The sequence below is a fragment of the Haliaeetus leucocephalus genome, unplaced genomic scaffold (assembly GCF_000737465.1).
Source record: "Haliaeetus leucocephalus isolate CR32 unplaced genomic scaffold, Haliaeetus_leucocephalus-4.0 Scaffold802, whole genome shotgun sequence".
In the NCBI taxonomy this organism is placed as follows: Eukaryota; Metazoa; Chordata; class Aves; order Accipitriformes; family Accipitridae; genus Haliaeetus; species Haliaeetus leucocephalus.
Genome location: NW_010973238.1, coordinates 1,698,774 through 1,711,963, shown reverse-complemented (window position 1 = coordinate 1,711,963; position 13,190 = coordinate 1,698,774). Strand labels below are relative to the sequence as shown.

Sequence of the window (13,190 nt, the reverse complement as noted above, 5' to 3'; positions counted from 1 at the left end):
GGGGGGGAAGCCCACAAAACCACCACATAACCACCAAAAAAACCCCAAAACACCCACTGCAGAGCATCATCCCTTTAAGTTTACTAAAGTTAGCTAAATTTGAGATTTTCAGCACTGTCATTAACACAATGTACACTGTGGTGTGAAATCAGGTGAAATATCAAAGCCTTTTTTTTCCTCCAGAACACAACACTAATAGAAACATTAGGGTATTACATAACCTAAGCACAAAATAGCTCCTAATCATAACATTGAGTTTATTTCTGTAAAGCAACTTTAACCCTTCAAGCTTTACATGTCATAAAATTAATGAAGTCTGTAATAAGGAGATTATGTGATAAGTTTTAGAAAAAGTAATAACAATCAACTGTTTACAGACCAGTCCCTGTGGACCACTTCTAGCTGCATAGTATCTACATACTTACTAAATAATTCTGGGGGGACAAAGGGGTGGTGGAATCAGTTTAAGTGCAAAGAGTATTCTGATTTGCAACTGTCATTACAGATTTCACAAAGTTTAATACAATTTAAGTGATTCCCCAGCTAATCTTTATCTGCAGGTAAGCGATAAAACACATGCCCCATTCCTAAACAGGAGACTAGAGCAGGCATGCAGCTTACACTAGGCTGTGCGTAAGCACTGTTCTGTGCTAATATTCAGTACCTTGTTTCACAGTTTCACTCTAATCCGTATTTGCAGCAGTTACTTTTAACATCTGGTTTGCTTAACTATGAAGATAGTAACACAAAATAACATCATTTTTGCAGTCTAGTCTCTTCCAGTTTAGCTATATTAATCATAATTTATGTTTGCCTCTGATTTTACTCTTGAAAAACACTGCAAAGCAACCTTTGATGACAAGAAGGAGCTTTCTCTTTAGAGGTACCCTATATTTCTCACCACGGTCCAAACAAGTAAGCACAAAGATTTCCAAAGCTTGTCTCTGCCTAAAGGCAGCCACACACACAGAAAAGGAATTTACTGTTGAAGCATGGAGACCAGAACTCTTTGCTACAGTCTGAAGATACCTAAATTTGTGATTCAGTTTCTCATTACAAGTGGCCAGATTTTTTTTTTTTTTTAATGTTTGTATTAAAACATGTTTTGTGCTTGTAGCTGTACAAAATCTAACAGCTGTTTTCTAAGGATTTATGCTGTAATTGCTACAGTAACTATTTGCTGACTGGCAGCATTAACCTAAGCAGGCAAAATAAGCCACTGTCATTAACTGTTATCAACCGGCTACACTGCTCAGAGGCTTCTATGTGTCCTTGTCCATTTAAATTGGCTTTTTGGTGATGAATTCTAGAGTATTGTTCTGTGTAGTTGGCTAACAAAGGACTAGATTTTAAAAATTTTAAATCAATCCACCTGATAAGACAGATAATTTTTATTTTTTTTTTAAAGCCAACTCTGTCCCTAGGTGGGCACAGTCACACTATGCCCTTAACACTGCTGGGTAAGGAGAGTTAGGGTCAAATCCACGACCTTTTGAAAATTCCATTCCTCAAGACAGACTTCTGTCCTTCAGCCGTAGTTAGCCAAGGGCCATCCCACTAATTGCCGGGCAGGAGGGTATACTGACATGGATAGAAGCTTTTAATGAACTACTGATTCTTCACTGAAATTTATTAGTAAATCCTTAAATGAATTTGAGGACATTTAATATTTTTTGGTTTTTTTAAAGAATGCAAAGAAAAAGTTAGTGAAGACAATGCTTAAATAGCTAAATTACTAAAGCAATACAGCTACATTCTGACTCCTTTAAAATAACAAAAAGTTAATATTCAGACCTTTCTGAAGAAAACCTACCAGGATTTAGGAAAACAGGTTCTGGTTCTCCTTTGTTTCCATAGTAGCAAATTACATCTCCTTTGGTGGTACTGAAAAATATAAACAAGAATTTCTCCTTGAAAAACCATCAACTTCTATATTTGATTATGCTCTAATTTCATGCAATCTTCAAACACATCAAGATGTTTCTCCCACTGTTACTACTATGATACCAGAGCCCAGAGATTAATTGATGAGTTATATTACTCTCTTCCTCTCAAAATATCGTATTAGCTGTACCACTATCACATAGTACCATTATAATTTTTAAACATAACTGTAATAAAATTCAGTAAAAACCCAGCACTGCTGCATGAAAGTAGCCAGGCTTAATGACAAAAATCTGTGCAGTTTTGAATAACTGGAGATTTAGTTACCTGGGGGAAAGGGGCATGTCAAAACAAAAGCACAGTCCATCACAGCAAGTAACATTTTCCCATCATTTCTTTTGAACCACCACTGCATTCTAAGAGGCTGACTACTGTGGGACATTTTATCTGGCAGAAGTAAATTTTTTAGGCCCACTTACAGCAATGTCGTAGGGCATAGTTGGGTCCTTTAAGTGACAGATATGCATTTTCAGGCTGTTTTCAGATAGTTGTAGTTACTGTTTATAAGTTCTCTCTTGCACACAGTTTAGCAGGAAGGATCTCATATGATGTTCAATGACAGCTTCCAACTTTGCAAGTAACTCTCACTTGGCAAAGGCAATATCAGCATATCCAAACAGCATAGATTTTTAAGTAGTTGTTCTGATATTGACAACACTAAAACCAAATCAAGTGATAAGGAAAAACAAACAACTAAGGTCATCAGTAAGCCTTGTGTGTCTTGTGGGAAATAGAGGATGGGGGATGGATTGCCATTACATGGCTCACTCTCAGCAACCCTCAATCCCATCAGCTGACATGAAATAGTGATTCCTCAGACTGCTACCAGTTGGTGGCTTTTGGTGGTGGTTTTTTTGTTTGTTTTTGTTTGGGGTGGTGGTTGTTTTTTTGTTTTGTTTTTTAAATTTGCCAGGACACAGCCATGAGGTCATATAATTCTGTACTTCCTTGTAGTGATTTCCTTGTTCACAGTGGAAGAGAGTATTATTGCAGTTACCAACAAATACATTCTGACTGTAGTTCAGCTTTTAATTTGTCCCTCAAGCTCTAGCTCCTTAGACAGCAGGCAAGACTTTTTGAATTTAAAAAAACCCAAACACACACAAAGTTTGCAGTTAAGATTGAATTTGGATTGAGTAGCATAAAACATAATACAGTAGAGAAGCCATTTCCAGCTCCTCATTTTTTCCTAGGATAAAAAGACATATCTGTACCTTGATGCAAATAACAGTATATAGAATGCAATCTCATTAACGATGTACTGGAAGTTAAATTGCTCTGCATAAGTTAGCACCTGCTACTCAAATCTTAGTAATGAGCAAAGCAGTCTTGATTTAGCTGTTTATATTCTTCTTAAAAGGCCATTCTGAAAGACATTCTATAGCATCCTTTGCAAAACAGCCAAATGAAGAGGGAAATAGTAACTTATTATACACGTCCGAAGAGGCAAGAGGAAGAATATAAAAACCACATAAAGCAAAAATAAAACTGCCATTCCTCCTCTGTGCACTATCCTTCCTCCTCCCAAACCCATGAGACTTTCCTAGTACCTTACAGAAAGATGTCCAAGTTTTTCAGCATAGTTAGAAGAGAGTAATTATAGCAGATGGTATTTGTGTATTGTTGCTTGTGTTGTTAAATAAGCTCTCAGTTATTCAATTTACAATTTATCTACTGTTAAAAGAAATGTGGCATTTTTTGAACTTTCCTCTAGTGGCTTAAAAGACAGTTATTTTCCTTATCCTTGTTTTTCTTTTCAACATTAAAATCCTTGTTCAAATTTACCTTATGCTCAACTCAAGACTCCTCACTGAACACCCCAACTCTCCACAGACAACTGCCCACATCAGAATCGTGACAACTAGCATACTTCAGTTTCAGCAGGGCACTGAATACTGATCACTCTGTTCCTGTTCTGGCCCTAATTCTTATATACTGAAGATTTTTACTAGTCTCTGCTAGAGTTCTCATGTGCATGTATTACTTGTGATTCACTAAAAATATTCTTATCCATCAACAGGGAAGAAAAAAAAAAGTTATGTTAGTGAAAAGGCCATTTGTTTCTTTAGTCTGTTTGGAGTATTGCATTGGGAACACCTAGCTAGTTCATACCAAGAGCTGCTGAAACAAAGTAGAAGGAAAACACAAGATGCAACCAGAATTTTCCTTCCTTAATTTCTTGAGATGCAAATTTCTGTTCCACTACCACAGATTAAACTGTGTATGTGACCCATTTATGGAATCTGTTATAACAGTTGTACTTTCTTAATCAGAGACAAAAGGGGTTTTTAAATTATTATTTTTAAACACACTAAGGCAGAGAAATACAGCATCTTCAATGAATATGAGAAAGTGCTGCTGCAAAGCACAGGTGGAAGAAGAAAAATAAATTCTATTAGCAACAGCCTGAACTTCCCTTCTATTTCTTGAGACTCCTTCAGGTACAAACAAGGTCTGAATTAAAAGTTACACATAAAAAAGAGTATAGTTTTTTCATGAGCAGGTAAACACAGCAATCAAAACAACAGCTGTTTTCACCAGACACATAAGCTTATTCAATAAAGAAAATGTTAAGTATTAGAAATAAATTACTGGAAGAGGGAAGAAAACCTCTAATGAAATATTCACCTATTATGCCGGTTCAGCAAACTTTTTTGCCAGTATACTTGTCTGCAGAAATATTTGGATGAGATAAAATGAGCAGAAGGTGTATTTCCTGAAACAATTTTTGTAGTCATGCCATATACAGTGAGAAGTCTGACTCTTTTTCCTATTACTAGCTCTCTCAGTTAATTTACCAAGATATTTTGCTTTTAAGCTAGATGGGACACTATTAAAGTTTCCTAAAATTTCAAATATAAAACTCCCATACATTCTTCCCTTACCTGGATTCTGCCTGGTCTTCAAGGAGACAGGAAATAGATAGCCAGAGAAGTTTAGCCATACTTTATTTGGCTGCAAATACTAAGCTATATATCTGAGATGCCTGGGACCTTACAGGAGTGAAAAAAGAATGGAGTTCAAAGGGTCAACAGACATTCTATGAGGAGATCTGGGTGTACAAGTTCACTTATTCAAAAACCAAAGCCTCTGAAAAACAGGATGATAGTCAACTTCCTCAAAGCATGTTATGGTCCTTGCAAAGCCTTAAATAAATAAAGTCTAGACCCAGGCTGAAAACTGAACAGAAGTTATACTTGAAGTTCTCAAGTCCTTGTTTATTAATGTTTGGTTAGGACCAACTGGCCATTTTAGAAATGTCAGGTTTTTCCTCTTCTCAGCTTTCTTTATATTTTCTTTACAGGTAGTTAATGGTTCACATAAAGCAACGTTAACCTGTATGATGCGTGTCTAACCCAGCTGGGGTTAGACACCTTCCTACAAGCCTGGTTCCAAACAGTACATTTAGAGTTGGCACATGGTTGGTACTAATACTAGAAAGAATTCCTTGGCAGCTAAAAAAGGAGAGCATTGAGCTGAGCTGTCATTAATAGACCAGCCTGACTTCTTGGTCCCAGTCACATGCTAGGATACAAAAAGTCATATACTTATAAGAGTACACTGGCACGCTGCATTTTCCATGAAGAGGGGCATGGAAAAAGCAACACGCAAGTAAAGTATTTTAGGTCACCTAAAGTTACTGAATTGGTGTGTTTCATGGAGCAAACTATTTATAAATAAAATCCAGCTGGAATTAATACAATACAGACAACAACTAAGCACAGGAAGAACAAATAAACCAAAGTTAAAAAACAGGGAAAAAAAAGTTGTCTGCTAATGGCCTATTTTAACATTAGCACTAGAGTAATTAAAAAAACTACAGTGGCAATTATAGTACATAACATGCTTGTAATATATTTAAGCAAATAAAGCAACATCATTAAGGTCATTATAGTCTTTTTTTTCCAGTTAAGACACCAGCAATTACACAAACTATTTTACTGGTGCATTAAATACTCTCTTTTCAAATTGTCAAACCTGTATCTGCTTTAGAAGGTCTATGAAGAGAAAAAAATCAGAGCAACTGTTACCACCTGAGCTCTCAAAAGACAGAGTTTTAGATGGCAAGGTAGACAAATGGGCCAAGCAAGCCCTTGAACACAGCTGTAAGACAAGTCCTGTCATAAACGAGACTGCATGCTGAGTAAGGAGGCACTACTGACTTTCTTTAGCAATGGCTTTTTATAGGAAAGAATATTATCATCTAGCATGTGTTCTGAGATTCTCATGACTGACAAATTCAGTAACAAGATCCCCTGAAGCTCAACAAAAAGATGGGGAATACATACAAACTGCAGGGTCACTAATTCAGGACATCTGTGTCGTATTGTTTTTACATGCCACACTCCCCCAGATGCACATTTTCTATTACCCTTACCTCCACTGCAACACTGCTGCTGTCTTCTGTCAAAACAAGACTAAAACCTTCCAAAAGACTTTGGAAATGGGGATACTTCCAAAATTTAGTTCACTGGGCCAGTCAGCTACTCTTATCATTTGGCTCTGCCTACTGTCTTCCTACTGTTTAGAGATACTCAGTACTGATGAACATCCAGGCAGAAGCCAAGAGGGGGAAAAAAAAACCAAACAAAACAACAAACCAAAAAACCAAATCACTATAAGCTTGATCACAGCAATAGCCTCAAAATCCTGGCCTGGACTCAGATTCTCTTCCCTCCCAGCTTTACAAGTATAGATAACAATTTCACTGGAGAAGTAATAAAGGCATAATTATAAATGATGACAATAGGACCCAGTAGACTTTTTTTTTTTTTTAAATCCCAGTCATAGATGACAGCAGAAAGAGAAGAAACTATAACTACATAAAAATTATGCTCTTAGATACATCATTCTGTCAAAAACTGTAAGCAATAATAAATGTTCTAGGAAATATTCTAGGCAGCATAATCTCAGTAGTAATAGGTGCTTCAAAGCCATGCAGAGTTTGCCACAATTACTTCTTAATGCTGACGAAATATAAGCAATATCCTTCTGCACCCCTGCCCTGCTTCAACTTCAAGGTGGCTCCAAGTCACGTTCAACAAAAAATACGGACAGAAGAGAGAAAAAGTAATGAGGCCATAAAGCTCCAGAGGGTGTGGTTATCACCAAGTGATCGTTCCCCTGGGCACTGAGTTCTAATCTTCTAACAGGGTCAATATTTTACCAACAAGGACATTGGATTGTCTTATGAATAACATGTGCATGTATTTTTTGTCAAGGGGAAAAAGATGAAATTGGCAGCTTGAAATGCTGAAAAGTAGTTTCAACTGAGTAGTACAGTTCACAGTTTAATTTCCTTTTGTTCAATTTTCACGAGCTAATCAGAAAACTCTTTCTGTTCTGAAGCTAAAAAAACCCAAGAAAACACAAAATCACCAACTATAAAGCCCAAACATTTTTGTACATATGCCACCTACCATCAGATAAAATGGTGAAAAGAATACTGCTGGACACTCACAGCATACAAAGTCTGCTTTAAAGCACTACTCTGATTTTGTTGTCAGTGTCTAAACATTTCTTTGGTGTTGTCCTATTTTTTTGAGTCAGGCAGAAGCTGACACCAGAGGGAAGAGATAAAATAAAAAAGTTTCAGAAGCTTTTTTCCTTCTCTTGACATTGGACTGTCCATCTCATTCAACTTGCAAATGACTGAGGATCTACACAGAAATATTTCAAAGGTGGTAGTACAGAACACATTAGAGAAGTACCTGGACACCTTATTTTCATGAGGAAGTCACAAGGAGCAAGACAGATGTACTCTGCCGAAGCTGGTATTAGGACAGACATTGCGTGAAAAGAGATGTAACTGAGCTTACAGAGCAATCATGACAACTTGCCCATCTACATTCTTTCCACACCAGCAGTTTGACCCTATCTCACTTTTCATTGGAAAGGCACCTAAGTCTAATCTCTGGAGAGCAATCAAATCCTTCCCACCTAGCCTTGCCTTGATAACCATACTGAATGAGACAGCCCATGTTTCTAAAACCTGGTCACACTGTGCAGATGTTTTAATCTTGAGGCCCTGCACTATCAACAGTTCAGTTAAGTCTTCTCCCAAACATCTTTTCTTCAGTTTGCTTTTTTTTACCTCAATGATGTTGCTACATAACTAACAAGCTGTAGATTTCCATATTAAAATACATATATATACACAGTATATATTTTTATATATATATAAACACTTTTAAACATATATTTTATTTTATATATTTGTGTATCTATTCCCCTCCCCTCACACACATTCCAACCCCACCGTTTTGGGGATCTGCAGTTTCAACTGGAACTCAGTCCTATCTATCAAGGATAAAACCTATTATTAGCCAAACTTCACTCTTCAGATCAGAACGGGAAGAATACATTCTAGTACATAATCTCCGTTTTCAATACATTACCAAATTAGTTAATGCAGGTGATGGTATAGTTTATTACATTTCCCCTGGAGGCACTGAAAACTGCCTGTCACAGGGGAGAGTAGAAAAGCTCACACAAAAGGACTTTTTCCTGCAGCTCCCTACAGCTGACTTGTTTTGTAAGGGACAATTCATCTATTCCTCATGGAGAAAGCGATTCACTCCTATTACACAGGGATCTTATTGCACATGAACAATACGGGCTCTAACTGACAAGCTGTCAGAGACTCTAAACTTCCTAGGAGAGTGACAAGAAGCTGCCACTTCAGTTTGTCCTTCAGGGCAGTCTGTATTAACCACTTGGCAGTATGGAACACAAGTGAGATGCTACCACAACAGCGCTAACACAAGTCTGAGATACCCATGAAAGTTTGAGCAACTGTAGCAACTAGATTTGTTGGACATAAACACAGGTTTCCCCAACACAGAAATGCTGTCCCGATCATCAGCAAAAGCAGCTCACTATTACTTCAGATACTATCACAAAGGGAGAAAGAAGGAAAACTACTATTAATCTTAAGCGGCTATTTTCTTAGAGACCAGTCCAGCCTCTGATAACCTTGCTCTGATCTGATCAGACCTACTGATAGTCAAAATTGGAGGAGTAGCAACACTGCCTTCTTAGAAGCTAGTTTTACAGCCCCACAAGACTCCATATAGACACTGTTTGCCATATGCCATACATTCAACATAAAAGTACATTTCGCATAATGGGGTAAGTATTCATGACTCATACTCAGCAGATACAGCAAGATGATAAATTGAAAATATTAGAAAACTTGAAGTACTAAGTATTTTTTCCAATACAATATTCCTATTTAAAAGAAGAATAGTGTTTAAATTGACAACATGAAATGCCACAGAGCAAATAGATACACTAAAAGTGTCAAAACCCATGCATGTTTAAAACAAGTCACACAAAGCTGTGGAAATAAACGAGGTTTTACAACCCATATGGTGGTTTCCAGCTCTCCCTTCTCACATCATGACACCTGTATCATCTAGCATAGTGTCATCATAATAATACAGAGAGAAGATAAAAATTTCTTTTCCTGAAATGTGTACCTGAAAACTCAAACACTGTAAATGTCTCTAAATGTGCTGCTTACAGTCAGCAGTATGATGTGCTCAGATATACCCCTCCCCAACAGTGCTTCATTTATACTTTCCATTTGAGTTTCCTCCCCATTTCACACAACTCTAACAGAGCCAATCACTATTTGTTACACAGCAGAAGAACATGTTAAGAATAGTCTTCAATCTTTATGTTTAACAGTAACATGGCCCAACAAAATAGCATCAACTACAGCAACATTTTCTAGTTACATATAAAAGTAGCTTCCATTTATATACTACATTTCTCTCATGAGTACTTCTAATTTCCTAAAATGACAAGTTTACATGTCTTATAGAAATTGCTCTGCATCATTAGTTTGCCAAGAATTTCATTTCATCAGAGTATCCAAGGCTAAGGACATATCAAAATGGAGAAGTTAATCAACACATACAGCTTTCAGACTGATGCTCAGCAAGGAATTATGACCTGCATTACTCAGAAAGACTATTCAATTGAGCATACAATTCCCTATCAGCCTAGCATAGAAGAATAAACAAACAAAACCAACACATGAATGACTGCCTTATCAAGTAACATCAATCAAATCTACTTTAATATCATTATACTAGTAGCCACTACAACTATTCTATTTACCTAAATTAGCACAAAGAAACTCAAACTTACTGCTTGCTACGTCACACAAAGTTACTTTTTTTCTTGAAAACAGAGTAAGACTTATCTTTTCAGTTACAGACAGCCTTCCAATTTATGAAAGCTAGCCAGGCAGCAACATGCAGCAGAGAGCACAAAAAGTCAAATCCTCTGACCATGGTAAAAATTAGTTTAAGCAACAGAAAAATTTTGGAAGTCTCTGGTGGGATAATGAACTTTGTAGAGTAGAGGGTAAAAATAACAGAGAAGCAGCAAACCCTGTAACTGCCTATCCTGCTTCTGGATTAAACTTCTGGAAACATAACCTATACACTTATTTCTAAGCGGGCACACCAAGCAGAAACACACTCCTGGTATCTTCACGGGTGGCACGTGTCTGTCTTCTGTATTCATCCTTTTAGACTTCAATCACCTATATGAGTTTCATTTCACTTTACTATCATATCATAGCAAATTAAAAAATGAAAACTAATAGCCTGGCAGAATATGAAATAAAGGCCTTTCTTAAAAAAAAAAAAGATGACAAAACACTTGCAGGTAAGTGGGAGAGTAGGGAGTGGGAGGCAAGTCTGAAGTACCAGCTGAAGGTGGTCTAAAACAGAAAGTGAAAAATCTAAACAAGATCAGTTAGCAATAGGGTGCTAGAAATTATTTTCACTGAAAACAGTAAACACTATGACCTTCTGCTTTAAGAGTATGTAGTTTCCCAAAAGCATGCAGAAAAGCTGAGTGGGAGAAAGCCTCGCACCATCAGGTTGTCTAATATGATTAATGCTTCTGCAGAAAGTGTGCCAAAGCAGTAGTGTGCTCTTGGCAATTTATACCTGCTTATGGTCATGAAGTATGCATTTAACTGAGAATTGATCCATAGCCTGGAGATGACTTAGCCCTGGATGTCCATTCTTCTGAATCAGGCATAATGCAAAGAAAAATCAGCATATGTACTTGTGCATGCACACATGCATGTGCATGGGAAAGCATGTGCCAGCCACATTGATTATAATCAAGTATCCAAGGTCCTTTCTTCAGCTACAGAAACTTGAAGAAGTTAATGTATTTGTTGTGTGCTGTTTCAGCAAAGATTAATGATACAGCCACTCTGACAGGAGTAATAGCTTGAAAGCTTTCAGCTGTTCTAATGCTGCCACCACATGCTACCTCTCAGAGAAAAAAATAAATTCTGAGAAATTACAGAGCCAAGGTCTTGTTTTCTCCAAAACACAAGCCACACAGCCTTCAAGGTAAAGACTGAGTATGACCTATTAGGGAAAGAGTTGCAAGAAGTTTTGCGGGAAGCAATGATTAGAATACAAGATAGCCCTCCAGTATCTGAAAGATGAAAAAATAATAAAGGAAATTATGACTAGAGTACCATTAGGACCTTACATGCCAATTAGCAAAAAAATGAGAGCTCTCACTTTAGTTTGTGACAGGCTTCTGTACTGTTATGCTTCTGTGCCAAGAAGTATATGTACATCAGTGCTACTATGTATCTCCCTTTGACATTTGAACTGTGATGTTTTGTAGACTTACTTCAAGTCAGCTGCTAATAAATTAAATCCATTGTAAAGATGTCCTTCTACTGAAACTTTCTTCAAGTAAGAGTAGCTGTCCAGATCTGCAGTCAAGAAGTTTGTTACAAGAGCACCTAAGAAAGAGAAGTACATAGAGTAATTTGTGTGAGCTCACTATTCTGACAGGCTTGGTAAAACAAACAGTATACAAAGGATTCTTGTTACCAGTAGGGTATAAGAGTGAAAAAAGAACCCAGCAAAATCAACCGACCAACCAGCCTTTAAAAGTCTTACAGCATTGTATCATGTTCACATTAAGAGCTTCACTTTTTATTCTTAAGAACTCAGTCAAAAGCTCTTGGTCAATATTTCTACAGAATCCATATTTACTAACTATTCTATACTGGATGTGCCTTTCCTCTCCTCCCACCTTGCCAAACTCTTTGTCTTGCTTCATTTCCCCGATATATGACCCTAAAATGAAATACAAATGACATGGTTCATTTGTTCCTCTGTATAACATGTTTTGCCATTGCAATATATTCCCAACGCAGTACCACATGACAGTTACAAACAGACCTATTTTACTTTAAAAAAAAATACACAGGTTTCAGAAGACTTTTCTTTCCTATTGTATCTACTCATCTGATTTATCAGTGTGTAGGGCAGAAGGGACTACAATAATCTTTCAGGCTAACCTCCAGCATAATCCAAGCTGCATCGTTTCCCTGACTTAGGTATTTGAACAAGGACTTGAAAAAGTCTACTGTAATCTAAATCTAGTACAATGCTTGTCTAGTTGTTCTGTTAATTAGAATTACTTTCAAGAGAAGACAGTTGGTGCTGCATTTCTTGTCTGAATGTAACTTCAGGCTCTAGGCACTACATCTTGTTTTGGTTTTGCCTGCTTGATTAGAATATCATTATCCAAGTCAAGTTCCCCACACAGGTACTCAAAGTCCAAGTCAGCAGTTCACAAGTTCCGTTTACAGCACATAACCATTTTATTTGTCCATAAAGTCACGTTAAAAAAAATTAATATTGTAATCATCACTGTTTTACTAGGACACCAGAACTTGTTTGTCCACTTTTCTTCTTCCTCCATTTCTACTCCTTCATACCTCTTCCTTTTGCATTTTTATCAATCTGTGGCTGCATATAGTTTGTCAGGGCTGCCATCTTGCCTTTCTTACTGATTCCCAGCCATGTCCCGCCTTCTTTTCCTTCCTCCATATCCAGACCTAATGGAATAAGTAAGAGTTAGGCTATTACATTCATTTAAAAAAAAAATCTCAAGCTTAAATCAGAATTTCTTAATGCAAATCCTGAGTCTTGATCAGGCTGGATAAAATGCAGTAGGTACGAGACTGTCTTTCTGGATAAGTGAGGTAAACCCACTTAAATTACCTGTCCTCCAATTCTGCACTATCAAATATTTTCCAAGCTACTGCAATAATAGATGAGAGATAATGAGAAATTTAAATGTAGAAGCAAAATTATAAGCTTTGCCTATATGCTAAAATACACATAAAACTAAGTAGGCTCAGAATGCTTGTTAGCTCAAAAGCATATCTCAGAAGATTAATG

General features: G+C 37.0%; 1 protein-coding gene across 4 annotated transcripts in view; it reads right to left on the bottom strand.

Annotated features, from left to right (window-relative positions):
* The window catches only part of TANGO2 (transport and golgi organization 2 homolog (Drosophila)), a 40,136-nt gene that overhangs the window by 9,882 nt on the left and 17,064 nt on the right, over positions 1–13,190 (bottom strand). For all 4 annotated transcript variants that reach the window (XR_775277.1, XM_010581677.1, XM_010581679.1 and 1 more), the window contains exons 4-6: positions 12,725–12,844; positions 11,623–11,737; positions 1,814–1,884 (exon numbers count right to left, since the gene is read on the bottom strand). Coding sequence is in view for 3 of the 4 variants with exons in the window: in XM_010581677.1 (XP_010579979.1) it covers positions 1,814–1,884; positions 11,623–11,737; positions 12,725–12,844 (306 nt within the window). In the remaining variant the exon portion in view is untranslated. The remainder of the gene's footprint in view (positions 1–1,813; positions 1,885–11,622; positions 11,738–12,724; positions 12,845–13,190) is intronic.